At 48.9% G+C, this 19,042-nt stretch overlaps 1 protein-coding gene and 1 long non-coding RNA gene across 2 annotated transcripts; one reads left to right on the top strand and one right to left on the bottom strand.

The window, feature by feature from the left end:
- Positions 1 to 4,407: 4,407 nt before the first annotated feature.
- Positions 4,408 to 17,769, bottom strand: LOC141409085 (uncharacterized). The gene is made up of 4 exons (XR_012427503.1): positions 17,541 to 17,769; positions 13,287 to 13,405; positions 6,307 to 6,447; positions 4,408 to 4,617 (listed from the first exon to the last, which is right to left on the bottom strand). It is a non-coding gene; the product is annotated as an uncharacterized lncRNA (long non-coding RNA).
- On the top strand, positions 16,994 to 18,533 carry COX7A1 (cytochrome c oxidase subunit 7A1). The gene is made up of 4 exons (XM_005588943.4): positions 16,994 to 17,048; positions 17,708 to 17,794; positions 17,915 to 17,999; positions 18,421 to 18,533. The coding sequence occupies exons 1-4, from the start codon at positions 17,034 to 17,036 to the stop codon at positions 18,471 to 18,473; spliced, it is 240 nt and encodes a 79-aa protein (XP_005589000.1). The 5' UTR covers positions 16,994 to 17,033; the 3' UTR covers positions 18,474 to 18,533.
- Positions 18,534 to 19,042: the final 509 nt, after the last annotated feature.

Here is a 19,042-nt window from a genome sequence, read left to right as displayed (position 1 = left end):
GGCTAATTTTTGTGTTTTTAGTAGAGACGGGGTTTCACCATGTTGGCCAGGCTGATCTCCAACTCCTGACCTCAGGTAATCTGCCAGCCTTGGCCTCCCAAAGTGCTAGGATTACAGGCGTGAGCCACCTCATACGGCCATTTTTTTTTTTTTTTGAGACAGAGTTTCACTCTGTTGCCCACGTTGGAGTGCAGTGGCATGACCTTGGCTCACTGCAACCTCTGCCTCCTGGGTTCAAGAAATTCTGCTGCCTCAGCCTCCTGAGTAGCTGGAATTACAGGCACCTGCTACCACGCCTGGCTCATTTTTGTATTTTTAGTAGTGACGGGGTTTCACTATGTTGGCCAGGCTGGTCTCAAACTCCTGACCTCAAGTGATCCACCCACCTTGGCCTCTCAAAAGTGCTGGGATTACAGGCATGAGCCACTGTGCCCAGACTTTCCATTATTTTTTGTTCTTTCAAACAATCCCATAATATTTCCCTTGCACATATTTTGTACATGTGTAATATATCTTTAAGGTAAACTCCTAGAAGTAGAAATGCTAGATAAAAATGTGAATTTTTGGCCAGGCACAGTGGGTCACACCTGTAATCCCAGCACTTTGGGAGGCTGAGGCGGGGGCGGGGGGTGGGGTGGGGATCACAAGGTCAAGAGATAAAGACTGTCCTGGCCAACATGGTGAAACCTCATCTCTTCCAAAAATACAAAAAATTAGCTAGTGACAGCGAGATTCCATCTCAAGGAAAAAAAAAAAAAAGTAACTTTTTAAAACTTTCTGTCATAAAAAAATTTGAACATGTACAAAAATACACAGAATCTTATAATGAACCCCAGCAGCCTCATCACCAGCTTCAAGAATTATCAGCTCATGGCCAGGCTTGCTTTGTCTGTATATCTGCTTCTCTCATCTTTGTGTTATTTTTGAAGTTAATACCAGATGTATGATTTCATCCATAAACATTTCATACATTTCTCTAAAACACATGACAACATTAGAAAATATTTTCACTCCTTAAAAAAAAAAAAAAATAGGCCTGGCGCAGTAGCTCATGCCTGTAATCCCAGCACTTTGGGAAGCCGAGGTGGGCACATCACCTGAGGTCAGGAGCTCGAGACCAGCCCGACTCTACTAAAATACAAAAATTAGCCAGCCGTGGTGGTGGGCGCCTATAATCCGAGCTACGCGGGAGGCCAAGACAGGAGAATCCCTTGAACACAGGAGGCGGAGGTTGCAGTGAGCTGAGATTGCACCATTGCACTCCAGCCTGGGCAACAACAGCAAAACTGCATCTCAAAAGAAAAAAAAATGATGTTACCACCTTAATGCCATTACATGTATGATAGTGTTCAAATTTTTGTTTCATAAATGTCAGTTTTAGAAAAAATTACCAGCCGGGCGCGGTGGCTCAAGCCTGTAATCCCAGCACTTTGGGAGGCCGAGACGGGCGGATCACAAGGTCAGGAGATCGAGACCATCCTGGCTAACATGGTGAAACCCCGTCTCTACTAAAAATACAAAAAACTAGCCGGGCGAGGTGGCGGGCGCCTGTAGTCCCAGCTACTCGGGAGGCTGAGGCAGGAGAATGGTGTAAACCCGGGAGGCGGAGCTTGCCGTGAGCTGAGATCCGGCCACTGCACTCCAGCCTGGGCGACAGAGCGAGACTTCGTCTCAAAAAAAAAAAAAAAAGAAAAAATTACCAGGATCCAAATGATGTTCTCAAATTGCAGTTGATATGTCTCTTCTCAATCTATTATACTCAATCTATTCTCCCTTACTGGGTTTTTTTGCAACTTCTTGTTTTTTGAAGAAACTAGGTAATTTGCCTCGTAGAGCTTCTCCAAGTCTGGTTTTTGCTGGCTGCATCTGCATGGTGTAGTTTAACATGCTCGTCTATTCCTAGTATTTCCTGTAAATTGGTAGTTGAGATTTAGAGGACTGGTCAGATTGAGGTTCTTTTTTTGTTAAGATTATTTATAAGTGGTTAATATTAGAAGCCATAATATTTAGGTGTTGCTGTTTTTGTGATGTTGGCAACCATTGATGTTTAATTGATAAATCTGTTCATTAGAGGTTGCAAAATGGTGATATCTTATTATTCATTCTTTCCTTATTAGCTAGAATATTCTTTTTTTTTTTTTTTTGAGATGGAGTCTGGCTCTGTCACCCAGGCTGGAGTGCAGTGGCGCGATCTCGGCTCACTGCAAGCTCCGCCTCCCGGGTTTACGCCATTCTCCTGCCTCAGCCTCCCGAGTAGCTGGGACTACAGGCGCCCGCCACCTCGCCCGGCTAGTTTTTTGTATTTTTTAGTAGAGACGGGGTTTCACCGTGTTAGCCAGGATGGTCTCGATCTCCTGACCTTGTGATCCGCCCGTCTCGGCCTCCCAAAGTGCTGGGATTACAGGCTTGAGCCACCGCGCCCGGCCGAATATTCTTTTTTTTTTTTTTTTTTTTTTTTTTTTTGAGACGGAGTCTCGCTGTGTCGCCCAGGCTGGAGTGCAGTGGCCGGATCTCAGCTCACTGCTAGCTCTGCCTCCCGGGTTTTTACGCCATTCTCCTGCCTCAGCCTCCCGAGTAGCCGGGACTACAGGCGCCCGCCACCTCGCCCGGCTAGTTTTTTGTATTTTTTAGTAGAGACGGGGTTTCACCGTGTTAGCCAGGATGGTCTCGAACTCCTGACCTCGTGATCCGCCCGTCTCGGCCTCCCAAAGTGCTGGGATTACAGGCTTGAGCCACCGCGCCCGGCCTCGAATATTCTTATAAAGAAAAAATTTCTGGCCTGGCGCAGTGGCTCACACCTGTGATTCCAGCACTTTCGGAGGCCGAGGCAGGTGGATCACTTGAGGTCAGGAGTTTGAGACCAACCTGACCAACATGGTGAAACCCCATCTCTACTAAAAATACAAAATTAGCTGGGTATGGTGGCGCACGCCTATAATCCCAGCTACTTGGGAGGCTGAGGCAGGAGAATCACTTGAACCTGGGAGGCAGAGTCTGCAGTGAGCTGAGATCGTGCCATTGCACTCTAGCCTGGGCAACAAGAGTGAAACTCCGTCTGAAAAAAAAAAAAAAAAAAGAAAGAAAAAAAGAAACACTTTCCTTCAGCTACTATTTAGTACCCAATGATACAGTAAAGAAACACAGCAGGCCGGGCGTTTTGGCTCACGCCTGTAATCCTAGCACTTTGGGAGGCCAAGGTGGGCGGATTGCCTGAGCTCAGGAGTTCCAGACCAGCCTAGGCAACACGGCCATCTCAATTAAAATACAAAAACTTAGCCAGGCTTGGTGGTGTGCGCCTGTAGTCCCAGCTACTCAGGAGGCTGAGTCAGGAGAATTGCTTGAACCTGGGAGGCAGAGGTTGCAGTGAGCCAAGATCGCACCACTGCACTCCAGCCTGGGTGACAGAGCAAGACTCCTCCAAAAAAAAAAAAAAAAAAAAAGGGAAAAGAAAAGAAATGCAGGATAAATGCTTCTTTCTCTTTCTTGGTTTTCATAATAATGAATTGAGGCCAGGCAGGGTGGTTCATGCCTGTAATCTCAGCACTTTGAGAGGCCGAGGCAGGCAGATCACTTGAGGTCACTAAAAATGCAAAAATTAGCCGGGCAGGGTGGCACATGCCTGAAATCCTAGCTACTCGGGAGGCTGAAGCAGGAGAATTGCCTGAACCCAAGAGGCGGAGGTTGCAGTGAGCCGAGATTGTGCCACTGCACTCCAGCCTAGGTGACAAGAGAGAAACTCTGTCTCAGAAATAATAATAATAATGAATTGGTTTCCCCAGCATTCTGCCATGGTAGCTGATGAATTTAGATGCAGGGGTGTGTGTTTGTGTGTGTGATGTTTAATGCGTTTCAGTTCATTTAAGTTGCACCCTCAGTGATGCTCAAATGCCTCCATGTTGGGTGTGGAAGAGCCTCTTCCAGCTGGCTCCTGTGTCCTTTTGCTATGACCCAGTCATCTTTGATCATTGCCTGTTGTCTGCCACCACGAGATGTTCCAAGCTCATCTTGTTCATTTCCTGTCTCTCACCTTTAAGTCGCCATTTTCCAAGGAGCCCTCTTCTTTCCTTTTGGAATTTTGGTACTTTCCCAAATGGTATTTGGAAACCACAATCAGGTTGTTAGGAGTGCTTCCTGCTCCTGGTTGGCCATGTTTAAGATGTGTATATATTAAGCCGGGCGCGGTGGCTAACGCCTGTAATCCCAGCACTTTGGGAGGCCGAGGCGGGCGGATCACAAGGTCAGGAGATCGAGACCACGGTGAAACCCCGTCTCTACTAAAAATACAAAAAATGAGCCGGGCGCAGTGGCGGGCGCCTGTAGTCCCAGCTACTCGGGAGGCTGGGGCAGGAGAATGGCGTGAACCCGGGAGGCGGAGCTTGCAGTGAGCCAGGATCGCGCCACTGCACTCCAGCTTGGGCGACAGAGCAAGATTCCGTCTCAAAAAAAAAAAAAAAAAAAAAAAGATGTGTATATATTTTAAGCCATTCTATAGACATTGCTCAAGTGCCTTCAGGAAGATTATGCACCTGTGTGTCTCCCTTCTGTAGAAGAGATCCCAAAGCCATGCTCATCCAGTCCTGGAGAATCATTTAATTTTGAACATAGACCATTGAACAGCTGAAAAATGGAAAAGTCACTTTTGTTTACATTTGCATTCCTTCAATAATGATAAAGTTACCATTTGTTCGCATATTTGTTGACCATCGGAATTGATTTTAGCACAGTGCCTGAAACATAGTAGGTGCTCAATAAATATTTGTTAATTGAATAAATTACTTGTATGTTCATATCATTTGTTCATTTAATATGGGGAGGGGTCATTTTTTTTTTTACTTAAAAGAGCTATTTTTTGAAAGGATTACATGTGTATAAAGTTCCTAGCACCATGCCTGATGCATGCATTGCCATTTATGTCTCTGGTGACTGGCTTTTTTTTTTTTTCTACTTTAAGAGAGAAGGGACCGGGTGCAGTGACTCACACCTGTAATCCCAGCACTTTGGGAGGCTGAGGTGGGCAGATCACCTGAGGTCAGGAGTTCAAGACCAGCCTGGCCAACATGGTAAAACCCTGTCTCTACTAAAAATTCAGAATTAGCCAGGGGTAGTGGTGTGCACCTGTAATCCCACCTTCTCGGGAGGCTGAGGCAAGAGAATCACTTGAACCTGGGAAGCGGAAGCTGCAGTGAGCCAAGATCGCAGCACTGCACTCCAGCCTGGGTGACAGAGCGAGACTCTATCTTAAAAAAAAAAAAAAAAAAGGAAAAAGAGGCCGGGCGCGGTGGCTCAAGCCTGTAATCCCAGCACTTTGGGAGGCCGAGACGGGCGGATCACGAGGTCAGGAGATCGAGACCATCCTGGCTAATATGGTGAAACCCCGTCTCTACTAAAAAAAATACAAAAAAAAAAAAACTAGCCGGGCGAGGTGGTGGGCGCCTGTAGTCCCAGCTACTCGGGAGGCTGAGGCAGGAGAATGGCGTAAACCCGGGAGGCGGAGCTTGCAGTGAGCTGAGATCCGGCCACTGCACTCCAGCCTGGGCGACAAAGCGAGACTCCGTCTCAAAAAAAAAAAAAAAAAAAAAAAAGGAAAAAGAATAATAAGGAGGCCAGGTGTGGTGTCTCATTCCTATAATCCCAGCATTTTGGGAGGGGCCAGTGGAAGGATCACTTGAGGCCAGGAGTTGAGACCAACCTGGGCAACATAGCAAGACACTATCTCCAAAAAATTTAAAAATTGGCCAGGTGTAGTGGCACACCTGTAGTCCCAGCAGTACTCAGGAGGCTGAGGAGGGAGGATCACTTGAGCCCAGGAGTTTAAAGCTGCTGTAAGCTATGATCCTGTCTCTTGCACTCCAACCTGGGCAAGAGACCCTGTCTCAAAAAAAAAAAAAAAAAAGAGAGAGAGAAAGAGATAAGGAATTTGGCCAGGCATGATAGCTTATGTCTGTAATCCCAGCACTTTGGGAGGCTGAGGTAGGCAAATAGCTTGAGCCCAGGAGTTCAAGACCAGCGTGGGCAACACAGTAAAACCTCATCTCTACAAAAAATACAAAAATTAGCCAGACGTGCTGGTATGCACCTGTAGTCCCAGCAACTCAGGAGGCTGAGGCGGGAGGACTGCTTGAAACCAGAAGGCTGAGATTGCACCACTGCATTTCAGCCTGGGCAACAGACCAAGAACGTCTCAAAAAAATATGTGTGTGTGTGTGTGTGTGTGTGTGTGTGTGTGTGTGTGTGTGTGTGTGTGTGTGTGTGTGTGTGTGTGTGTGTATGTGCAGCTGTGCTTCTGCAAGAAGGGCCTAGACTCACCACGTCCTGAGAAGAGAATGGCCACTTCATGGGGTGTAACTTTTTCATGCTGATGGTAACCTGTGTTTGCAGCAGGCTGGGTTTATCTTCCTGTCTTCCATGCACTCCATCGAGGTCAGAGTCCGGGCCTTGTGTGGAATTCTGTTGGATGCAGAAAGCACTGGAACTTGAATCTATGTTTACACTTTTGTGCAGAAAACACCAGAACAGCTTCCAATTCTGGAAGGGACATTTTTGGTTCAGTGAAGCCAGGACTTTCTGCTTTGATCATTCAACCTAAGCAGCGAGCCGAGACTGTTCAAGGACTCTTAGAGGTGGCCAAAGACGCAATCCCCTAAAGTGACTGGAACAGGACCCCAGTGGTCTTGAAGGCAACTGAAGGCAACGATAGACCTGTGCTTACTCCCAGAATGGAAGAGCCAGGCTCTGTTCTTTGAGGTAAGGGAGAGCTTCAAGATGTCACATTTGGGCACATGCGGTGACTCACACCAGTAATCCCAGCACTTTAGGAGGCTGAGCCAGGCAGATCACCTGAGGTCAGGAGTTCGAGACCAGCCAGCCGACATGGCGAAACCCTGTCTCTACTAAAAATACAAAAATTAGCCGAGAATGGTGACACACACCTTTAAAATTCCAGCTACTCAGGATGCTGAAGCACAAGAATTGTTTGACCCAGGAGGCAGAGGTTGCAGTAGTCATATTTGACCAGGCACAGTGGCTCACACCTGTAATCTCAGCACTTTAGGAGGCCGAGACAGGAGGATCACTTGAGCCTGGGAGTTTAAGACCAGCCTGGGCAACATAGTGAGATCCCCATATCTACAAAAGTAAAAATAAAAAAATTAGCTAGGCATGGTGATGCGCACCTGTAGTCCAAGTTACTAGGGAGGCTGAGCTGGGAAGATCCCTTGAGCCTGGACATCAAGGCTGCAGTGAGCTATGATTGCACCACTAAACTTCAGCCTGGAGAACAGAGCAAAACCCTATCTCAAAAAAAAAAAAAAAAAAAAAAAAATCCTCCTGCCTCAGCCTCCTGAGTGGCTGGGACTATAGTCATGTGCCACTATGCCTGGAACAGTATTTATTGATTCTGATTTGAACAAATAATATATGTTTTGAACAAACAAAAAATATATATGACCCAATGGAAAAAAAAATGGGTATCGAACCCTGACTGGATATTTAGTTGTGTTAAGGAATTCTTGTTAACTGCTTTGGTGTGATATGGAGTTGTCTCTTAGAGATACAATTTGAAGTATTCATGGATGAAAGGATATGATGATGGCCTTGGCTTTGATTTAAAAATCCATTGGGGGAAAAGGTGGGTGAGGTGTAGATGAGGCAAGTTTGCTGAGGCTCGGTGATAGGAACGGGGAGTTCATTATTCTACTTGCTGTGTTTTTGTGTGTTTGACATTTCCCATGATTACGAACTGAAATATATTTCCTGAGCACCTACTGTGTGCCAGGCACTGTTCCAGACACTGGAGATCACCAGGGAACAAGACTGAAAAACTCCATGCATTCATGTAGCTTAGATGCTGGTGGGATCATAATCTTTTATTTTTTATTTTTGAGACAGGGTCTCACTTTACTATGCAGGGTGGAGTGCAGTGGTGCAATCCTGGCTCACTGCAACCTCCGCCTCTCAGGCTTAAGTGATTCTCCCACCTCAGCCTTTCCCAGTAGCTGGGACCACAGGCGTGGGCCACCACACTCAGCTAATTTTTTTATTTTTATTTTTGTTGAAAAGGGATCTCACTATATTCCCTAAGCTGGTCTCCAATTCCTGGCCTTCAGTGGCCCTCCTGCCTCAGCCTCCCAAAGTGCTGGGATTACAGGTGTGAGCCACCTCACCTGGCCAGGAACAAATTATCCTTTTATTACTGGGAAAGGCTGGGCATGTTTTGGGGGGTGTTCTTGTTGTTGTTGGTCGTGTATATGTGTGTTGTTTGCTTTTGTATATACATGAACTTTTTCCAGACGGATACACAAGAAACAAATAAGTGGCAGTGCACGACGGCCCACGCCTGTAATCCCAGCACTTTGGGAGGCCAAGGCAGGCAGAAAACCTGAGGTCAGGGGTTCAAGACCAGCCTGACCAACATGGTAAAACTTCCTTCTCTACTAAAAATACAAAAAAAAAAAAAAAAATTAGCCGGGCATTGTGGTACACACCTGTAATCCCAGCTGCTCAGGAGGCTGAGGCAGGAGAATCGCTTGAACCCGGGAGGCAGAGGTTGCAGTGAGTCGAGATCGCGCCACTGCACTCCAGCCTGGGCAACAGAGTGGGACTCTGTCTCACAAAAAAAAAAAAAGAAAGAAAAAGAAACAACATAGAATAGTTTCCCCGGAAAGAAACCTAGAGTCCCCAGGGAGAGGAATACCCTGTTTATCCTCATGAATTTTAAACCATGTGACTTTATCATCTATTCAGCAACTGGGAGAATAAAAGCTAAAAATTTTGAAAAGTAAGTTCTAAAACATCAAGAATGGTTAGAGTATGGGAAGGTCCAGGTGGAAACGGCGGTTGTTTCTGTACTCGCCACAAGATGGCAGCAGAGCGGCACCGAAGCCAAGTTCTGGACCCCGAACCAAGGGCAGGCCCGGTTCCCAATCACAACCCGCAACTCCTGCGGGCTTCCCACCCGCTGTGTGAACCATCCACCCATTCTCCACCCACGGAAACTGAGATAATAAATACGTATTGTTTTGAACTGTGTAGCCGGGCACTGTGGCTCACGCCTGTAATCCCAGCACTTTGGGAGGCTGAGGCTGGCGGATCACCTGAATTCAGGAGTTCGAGACCAGCCTGGTCACGGTGGCAAAACCCCATCTCTACTAAAAATACAAAAATTAGCCAGGCGTGGTTGCAGGCGCCCGTAATCTCAGCTACTTGGGAGGCTGAGGCAGGAGAATCTCTTGAACCTGGGAGGCGGAGGTTGCAGTGAGCCGAGATCGTGCCACTGCACTCCAGCCTTGATGACAGAGCAAGACTCCGTCTCAAAAAAATAAATAATAAACATTATATGTTATAGCATTCCAACAACAAAAAAAATTGAATGTGTATTTATATGTTTCTAAAATATAAGGACTTTTTTTTTTTTTTCTCTTGAGACACAGTTTCACTCTGTCACCCAGGCTGGAGTGAAACCTTGTCTTGAAAAAAAAAAAAGCCGGGCGCGGTGGCTCAAGCCTGTAATCCCAGCACTTTGGGAGGCCGAGGCGGGCGGATCACAAGGTCAGGAGATCGAGACCACAGTGAAACCCCGTCTCTACTAAAAATACAAAAAATTAGCCGGGCGCGGTTGTGGGCGCCTGTAGTCCCAGCTACTCGGGAGGCTGACGCAGGAGAATGGCGTGAACCCGGGAGGCGGAGCTTGCAGTGAGCCGAGATCGCGCCACTGCACTCCAGCCTGGGAGACAGAGCGAGACTCCGTCTCAAAAAAAAAAAAAAAAAGAAAAAGAAAAAAAAAGAAAAAAAAAGAAAAAAAAAAAAGGCATAAATTTAAAAATATTTGTTTAGCTCAAGATCGAAATAAGATCTCTATATTGAGATCTGTTGGTATGTAAAATCTGTGTATTTATTTATTTATTTGGTTCGATCTCAGCTCACTGCAACCACCGCCTCCCAGGTTCAAGCAACTCTCCTGCCTCAGCCTCCTGAGTAGCTAGGATTATAGGCACCCACCACTACACCGGGCTAATATTTTTGTATTTTTAGTAGAGATGGGATTTCACCATGTTGGCCAGGCTGGTTTTGAACTCCTGACCTCAAGTGATCCGTCTGCCTCAGCTTCCCAAAGTGCTGGGATTACAGGCGTGAGCCACCACGCCCGGTGATTCTGTGTTCTTTAAACCACGTATGTCTGTGCTTTTTTGTTCTAGAAGCTTCATGTAAACCGATACAGAGGAGCAGAGATGACATCCCCAGCTGGCCCTCTATACTGAGTTTGAGCTCATTTGTCCCGCAAGTTGACAAAACCATTCCTAAATGAGACCTGTGCTATGGCAGCAGCAGTTTTTGTTGTTTGGTTTAGAGACAGGGACTCGCTCTGTCGCTCAGGCTGGGATTACAGGTGTGAGCCGCTGTGCCAGCTGCTTCATTGCTTTTGACACGGACATATTTTTCCAGACCTCCTGGCACCTTGGAGTTTAATCCAGGAACTTTGTCCAGGCTGTAACCAAAGACTTTGTGTTGAGATAAGAGAAATTTTATTACTCTCTTGAGTTGAAGCAATTAACTAGATAATGATTACAGCTGTATACACGGAGAACAGAGAAGAGGCGGATGCAGTGAGCCAGAAGCGAGAAGATGATGGTGGGCAGGACCCGGGGAAGGTGCTGGGGAGGAGGAGGAGAAGTGGGTGGAATGAGACCTGGGATTCCCTCCCAGGAATTGGGATTGGAGGGATGGTAGGGAGCAGTGCTGAAGTTCCAGGCAGTTGCCACGCCAGACCCTATCCATGAGTGGCAAACTCAAATGCCTACAGACCAGGCAAGAAATAGGAATAAGTGAAATAGATGGAAGACAGGGGTTGGTGGGGACTTTGGTGAAGTAGAAATGCATGACCCTCTGTCAAGTAGCTTTTGTTGTATTAAAAAACACGGCCAGGTGTGGTGTCCTCACCCCTGTAATTCCCAGCACTTTGGAAGGCTGAGGTGAGTGGATCACTGGAGGCCAGGAGTTTGAGACCAGCCTGGCCAACATAGTGAAACCCCATCTTTATTAATGATACAAAAATTAGCCAGGCATGGTGGCACATGCCTGTAATCCCAGCTGCTCGGGAGGCTGAGGTAGAATTGCTTGAACCTGGGAGGTGGAGGTTGCAGTGAGCCACGGCCGCACCACTGCACTCCAGCCTGGGAAACAGAGTGAAACTGTTTCAAAAACAAAAAAACAAAAAAACAGGCCGGGCACAGTGGCTCGCGCCTGTAATCCCTGCACTACGGGAGGCTGAGGCGGGTGGATCACCTGAGGTCAGGAGTTCGAGACCAATCTGGCCAACATGATGAAACCCTGTCTCTACTAAAAATACAAAAAAAATTAGCCAGGCGTGGTGGCAGGCGCCTGTAATCCCAGTTACTCAAGAGGCCTGAGACAGGAGAATCACTTGAACCCAGGAGGCAGAGGTTGCAGTGAGCAGAGATTGTGCCACTGAACTCCAGCCTGGCAACAAAGCGAGACTCCATTTCAAAAAAAAGAAAAGAAACTTGAGCCCAGCTTACAGCTAGTTTGTACATCATGCCAGTACCACTCAAAAGTGGACAATGGCAGCATTACAACCTCCCTTAGGGATGAACCTGAAGGGCAGTGGTCAGAACTTCATGCAGGTTGGGTGTGGTGGTGCACACCTGTAGTCCCAGCTACCTCGGAGGCTGAGGCGGGAGAATCGCTTCAACCCGGGAGGTGGAGGTTGCAGTGAGCTGAGATTGTGCCACTGAACTCTGCCTGAGCAACAGAGCGAGACTCTTCTCAAAAAAAAAGAATTTCATGCTGCACATTTAGTTGTCCAGTATGCCTGCAGGGAGAAGTGGCCGGAAGTATAGATCCATACTAATTTATGGGCAGTTGCTAATGGTTTGGGTGGATGGTCAAGTACGTGGAAGGAAGAAGACTGAAAGATTAATGACAAGGAAGCCTGGAGAAGTATATGGATGGGCCTCTCAGACTCTGCACAGACTGTGAAGATATTTGTGTCCTATAGGGGTGCCCACCCAAAGGCAGCCACTGCAATGAAAATTCCTTTTTTTTTGAGATGGAATCTTCCTCTGTTGCCCAGGTTGGAGTACAATGGCACAATCTTGGCTCACTGCAACCTCTGCCTCCCAGGTTGAAGTGATTCTCCCAACTCAATCTCCCAAGTAGCTAGGACTACAGGCGCCTGCCACCACACGTGGCTAATTGTTGTATTTTTAGTAGAGACAGGGTTTCATCATGTTGGCCAGGCTGGTCTCAAACTCCTGACCTCAGGCAATCCACCCGCCTCAGCCTCCCAAAGTGCTAGGATTACAGGCGTGAGCCACCGCACCCAGCCAAAAATTTTTGTTTTTTTGAGACAGAGTCTCGCTCTCTCGCCCAGGCTGGAGTGCGGGTGGTACAATCTCGGCTCACTGCAAGCTCCACCTCCCAGGTTCACGCCATTCTCCTGCCTCAGTCTCCCAAGTAGCTGGGACTACAGGCACCTGCCACCACGCCCGGCTAATTTTCTGTATTTTCAGTAGAGATGGGGTTTCACCGTGTTAGCCAGGATGGTCTCCATCTCCTGACCTCATGATTCACCCGCCTCGGTCTCCCAGAGTGCTGGGATTACAGGCGTGAGCCACTGTGCCTGGCCCAACAATTCTTAATGATCAGGCAGACAAGATGACACTTGTGTACATGAGAGTCAGGCTCTTTTCCCAGCCACCCTAATGCTTGCTCAATGAGTCCATGAACAAAGTGGTCATAGTGGCAAAGATGGATGCTATGCATGGGTTCAGCAACATCAGCTTTCCCTTGCCATGGCTGTCCTGGCTACTGTTACTGCTGAGTGCCTAATCTGCCAACACCAGAGACCAACACTGAGCCCCAATATGGCACCATTCCCTGGGGATCAGTCTGCTACCTGGTGGCGAGTTGATTACCTTGGACCTCTTCCGTCATAAAGAGGGCAAAGATTTGTCCTCACTGGAATAGACAGATATCCGGAACATGAACTTCCTTCCCTGCCTTTAATGTGTTTGTTGTCACCACCATCTGCAGACTCAAAGCATGCTCATCCACCATCATGGCATGCCACACAGCATTGCCTCAGAACAAGAAATCCATCTGAGGCTGGGTGCGGTGGCTCACACCTGTAATCCCAGCACTTTGGGAGGCTGAGGTGGGAGCATCACTTGAGACCATGAGTTTGAGACCAGTTTGGGCAACATAGTGAGACCCTGTCTCTACTAAGAATACCAAAAAAATTAAAATTAAGCGAGCATAATGGTACGCACCTGTAGTGTCCCAGTTACTTAAGAAGCTGAGTTGAGAGGATCACTTTGGCCGAGGAGATCAAGGTTTCAGTGAGCTATGATGGTGCCACTGCACCCCAGCCTGAGTGACAGACCAAGACCTTATTAAAAAAAAAAAAAAAAAAAAATCATTTGAAAGTGAAGGAAGTGCAGCAATGGGCTCCTGCCTATGGAATCTTATAGAATCTTACTATCTTCCCCATCACCCAGAAGCAACCGGCCTAACTGAACGGTAGAATGAGTCAGCAATGACTCCATTAAAGTACCAACTGGGAAACAATACCCTGCAAAAATGGGATTGTCTTACAGGACATGGCCTGTGCTTTGCATGAGAGACCTCTCTATCACGTTTCCCCATAGTGAGAATTTATGGGACTGGGAGTCAGGGAGAAAGTGAGTAGAAATGGTTCCTCTCTCTGTTACGCACAATAACTTGAAGAATCGCTTCCCTCCTCAATAGCTTTGAGCTCTGCTAGTTTAGAGATTTTGGTCCGCATGGAGAGGAATGCTTCCACTGAGCACACAATGGATCCAAGAACTGGGAGATAAGACTTCTACCTGAACATTTTGAGGTCCTTGTGTCACTGAACCAACAGGCAAATAAATAAATAAATAAATAAATAAATAAAATAAAGAAAAGAAAAAGAGGCCGAGCACAGTGGCTCACGCCTGTAATCCCAGCACTTTGGGAGGCCGGGGCAGATGGATCACCTGAGGTCAGGAGTTTGAGACCATCCTGGCCAACATGGTGAAACCTCGTCTCTACTAAAATACAAAAAACTAGCCAGGCATAGTGTCATGCACCTGTAGTCCCAGCCACTCAGGAGGCTGAGGCAGGGGAATCACTTGATTCCTGGGTAGGAGGCAGAGATTGTAGTGAGCTGAGATCGTGCCACTGCACTCCAGCCTGGTGACAGAGCAAGACTGTCTCAAAAAAAAAAAAAAAAGAGAAAAGAAAAAGAAAAAGACAATTAAGACAGTCAAAACTATGGTATTAACTTTGTTTTTTGTTTTTGTTTTTTGTTTTTTGAGACCGAGTCTTGCTGTTACCCAGGTTGGAGTGCAACGGCACAGTCTCAGCTCACTGCAACCTCCACCTTCCAGGTTCACGCCATTCTCCTGCCTCAGCCACCCGAGTAGCTGGGACTATAGGCGCCCGCCACCATGCCCAGATAATTTTTTGTATTTTTAGTAAAGACAGGGTTTCACTGTGTTAGCCAGGATGGTCTCCATCTCCTGACCTCGTGATCCGCCCGACTTAGCCTCCTAAAGTGCTGGGATTATAGGCACGAGCCAACGCGCCAGGCCTAACTTTGTTTTTTCTTTTTGTTTGAGATGGAGTCTCGCTCTGTTGCCCAGGCTGGAGTGCAATGGCGTAATCTCCGCTCAGTGCAACCTCCACCTCCCAGGTTCAAGTGATTTTCGTGGTTCAGCCTCCCAAGTATCGGGGATTACAGGCACCCGCTTGGCTAATTTTTGTATTTTTAATAGAGACAGGGTTTTGCCATGTTGGCCAGGCTGGTCTTGAACACCTGACCTCAGGTGATCCACCCGCTTTGGCCTCCCAAAGTGTCGGGATTACAGGCGTGAGCCACTGCGCCCGGCCCCCGTGGTATTAACTTTGTGTTAAGAGAATCTGTGGATACTTGGTATTTTAAGAATCTGTAATATTTAAGGCAAACTGGCCTATTCAAACGACAGGTCAATCTTGTAATTCCATTGTAAAATGTGGAATTCAGTTGGTGACTAAGACTTACTTGAAATCTGTTTATGTACAGTTTATGAATTTTTGATTCATAAAAGTTATTTAAGAATTGAAGAGTCATCTGTTCATCTGGTAAGTCAGCCTACTTTGGCTTTTTTTTTTTTTTTTTTCTGAGACAGAATCTCACTCTGTCACCCAAGCTGGAATATAGTGGTGCAATCTTGGCTCACTGCAGCCTCTGCCTCTTGTTTTCAAACGATTTTTGTGCCTCAGCCTCCCAAGTAGCTGGGATTACAGGCACCCGGGACTACACCTGGCTAATTTTAGTATTTTTAGTAGAGACAGGGTTTTGTCATGTTGACCAGGCTGGTCTTGAACTCCCAGCCTCAAGTGATCCACCTACCTTGGTCTCCCAAAGTGCTAGGATTACAGGCGTGAGCCACCACGCCTGGCCCTACTTGTGGCTCTTAAATGGAAAAACCTAACATTAAATTTACAAGCATAGTTTGAAAGTGTTAAAGGAATTTAATAGTTATAAAACCCCTCTTTAAAAGAGACTGTGGCTGGAAGTGGTGGTTTGGGCGTGTAATCCCAGCACTTTCGAAGGCCAAGGCGGGCAGATCACCTGAGGTCGGGAGTTTGAGACCAGCCTGGCCAACATGGTGTAACCCTGTCTCTACTAAAAAATACAGAAATTAGCCGGGTGTGGTGGCGGGTGCCTGTAATCCCAGCTACTTTGGAGGCTGAGGTACAAAAATTGCCCAAACCTGGGAGGCAGAAGGTTTCAGTGAGCCAAGGTCGTACCACTGTACTCCAAGGTGTGCAACAGAGCAAGACTGTCTAAAATAAATAAATAAATAAATAAATAAGACAGATTGTTAAAAACCTTTTAGAAGCTGGGTGTAGTGGCTCATACCTCTAATTCCACCACTTTGGGAGACAGAGGTGGGAACATTACTTGGAGGAGTTGGAGACCACCCTGGGCAACACTGTAAGACGCTGCCTCAAAAACAAACAAACATTGTCTATTGGCTGGGTGCGGTGGCTCACGCCTGTAATCCCAGCACTTTGAGAGGTCGAGGCTAGCGGATTTCTCATGCTCAGGAGTTCGAGACCAGCCTGGACAACATGGTGAAACCCAGCCTCTACAAAAAAACACAAAAATTAGTTGGGCATGGTGGTATGCACCTGTAAGTCCCAACCACTCAGGAGGCTGAGGCAGGAGGATCGCTGAACCCAGGAGGTCGAGGCTGCAGTGAGCTATGATCACACCACTGTACTCCAGCCTGTGCAACAGAGCAAAACCCTGTCTGAAAAGAAAAAAAAAAAGAAGAAAAAAGAAAACCTTTTAGACTAGGCCAGGATCTTTCCTGGTTGCTAAAACCATTAGGACAACTGTGCCGCACCCCGCTGCCTGCCAGAATTAGAGAGCTATAAATACATACGATGTGTTTCTTAGGGTAACATAGAATACCGTTTCACCCCCAAGGACTTCAGCTTATGTTTCCTAAAAACAAGGTCATTTAACGTCTCAACAAATCTCCGAGAAAGATCCTGCCTTAGCCCTCACATTACAGATACGGAAACAGGCTCGGAGGTGCAATCTCTGGCTGTGTAGACAGAACAGGGAGTTGGAACTCGGCCTTATGCCTTTCCCTCCTCACTCTCACATACCAGCGGGCAGGGAGAGATCCAGGGAGGAGTTGCACTTGCCCCCCCGGAAATCTCCAAAAATCTGCAAAAACGGATTCCCTGGTACCGCTTTCCGCTCCTGTCCCAACAGAAATTCCGAGACCGAAAGGGGTGCGCGTTGCGGCCCGGGGTGAGGGTCTGGACCGCTTCCTCCTAGGTGGACAAATCGAGTAGCGGGACTCCCCCCACCCCACCCCAGCCCCAGCCCCGCCGCGTCCCCAGCTGTCACGCTGCGCGCAGCGGGCGGGGTCTGGAGTTCCTGGACAGGAGAGGGCCATGCGTGTCCTTGGGCGGAGAGGGGAGGTGACTCCGGCGGAAGAGGACGAGGCAGAATGCAGGCCCTGCGGGTGAGGCCCCCACGGGCTGGGCCGGGGCCCCCCACCCAGAAAACCCCGCCCTAATACGCGACTCTCCAAGTACCCCCGCATCTGGGGCCTTGGAACGTGAGCCCCCTTCAGGGCCTGGGACTCCCCGCTAAACAACCTGGGTCCCCTCCCCCACAATCCACTCTTCAGAGACAACTGGGGACCCCCACTCCAGCCCAAAGCCCCGCGTTTGAACTTAACATCTCGGGAACCCTTAACACCGGAAACGGAAACGTAACATCCTGGCCTCACCCAGGGCTTCTCAGGCAGCCTGGACGCTCCCGGGACCTCCATTCCGGTCCCCACGTTCCCGGGACCTGGTTTCCTCCCTTTAATCCAGGAAACCCTCCCCCGACAAAAATCTCAGGTCTTAGACCCCACAGAACAAAGTCCTTCTGGGTCCTCTCCCTTCCAGGACCCTCTAGGCAGCCCGGTCACCTCCAGGTCAGACTCTAGGGCGAGTCCCCTCCTCACCCAGGCTGGCAGTTCGCGGGTAATAAAATCCAAGTTATCACCCTCCTCGCCTTTGGGACGGTCGCTAGGGATGGGGCTGTCCCCACGTCCAGGTCTCAGAGAGCGGGGTCCCCCTTCAGGACACCCCTCCAGGTGCCTCCAATACCCGCCCACCTCCCACCCCACAGGTCTCCCGGGCACTGATCCGCTCCTTCAGCTCCACCGCCCGGAACCGCTTCCAGAACCGAGTGCCCGAGAAACAGAAGCTCTTCCAGGTGGGCGGGGCGGGGCTGGGGGTGGGGGGATCCGACGCGCCGACGCGCAGAGCACGGGGCAGGCGGGGCGCCCTCAAGGGAGCAGCCGGCACCCTTCTCATCAGACACCCCCACATCCAGGAGGACAATGACATCCCGTTGTACCTGAAGGGCGGCTTCGTTGACAACATCCTATACCGAGTGACAATGGCGCTGGGTCTGGGAGGTGAGCGCAGGGCACAACCCGGCCGAGCTGCCGGGGAGGCGGGGCTGGACCCAGGGTAGGAGGCGGCTGGTTTCTGGCCAGGACTGACCAGGATCTGGGTTGGGGGTTGGCGTTTAGGAAGGGGGTGGAGTACTGAGCTGGAGGGAGGGGAGTAATAGGGCTTGGGCTCGTGTCCCAGGATGGGGGCTGGGCTAGTAGTGGGACTGAGGCCCAGGGAGGAGTTGGGGAGGAAGCTCCCAGCCTGATCTAGATCAATGCCAGGGGCCTTTACAATAGGAGTCCAATCTGGGAAGGGAGCTGGAGCCCAAACTAGAGCTGGGGTCCAGGCTGGAACTCCGGAGTCTGAAGAAGGCCTTAAAAGCCCAGGATGTCCAGGGAGGGGATTAGGTCTCATTCTGTCTCCCTCGCTTCCCCTTTCTAGGCTCTGTCTACAGCCTGTACTGCCTTGGCTGGGCCTCCTTCCCCAGGAATTAAGACCAGGAAGCCTGGGGGGCCTGAGGGACTTGAACAAGTGTCAATAAACGCTGGCCTCTGTGTGTGTGTGTATGTGTGTGTCCACCCCTTCCCCGCCAAGCCCATACTCCCACCAGCCAGCGATCTCTGCCTTGTGGACTGCGCACTACTCCCAGCCCTCAGTGCCTCACACTGGACCAGGGCTACTCCTAGGATGTCGCTGCCTCTGGGCCCTCTGCTGGGTACCCCAAACAGCACACATAGGCTGCCCCTCGGGACCCGCGGACATGGGGTGGTGTCCTCAAGTGGGAAGGAAGACACTGACCATGGTCCATGACACAACAGAGGCAGAGGCCTCTGTTGTGGATGGAGAAGCTGCAAGAGGGGCAAACATGGCCTTGGGAGACAGGGCCAGGAGTGGTATTAAGGCCTCCCTCCAGCCCAGACTCTGGAAGCAGAAGCAGAGATCACGGGGCCTTCTGGGTCCTGTCTCAGCCTCCACAGCTCAGGATGAGAAAAAAAATACAGATAAGAAAAAGACAAGGAGATCCACAGATCCAGCCCTGGGGATGAATCTACGACCTCCCCAG

Source organism: Macaca fascicularis, chromosome 19, assembly GCF_037993035.2.
Source record: "Macaca fascicularis isolate 582-1 chromosome 19, T2T-MFA8v1.1".
Classification (NCBI taxonomy): Eukaryota; Metazoa; Chordata; class Mammalia; order Primates; family Cercopithecidae; genus Macaca; species Macaca fascicularis.
Note: the sequence above shows the minus strand (reverse complement) of the source record. Positions and strands in the feature narration are given on the sequence as shown.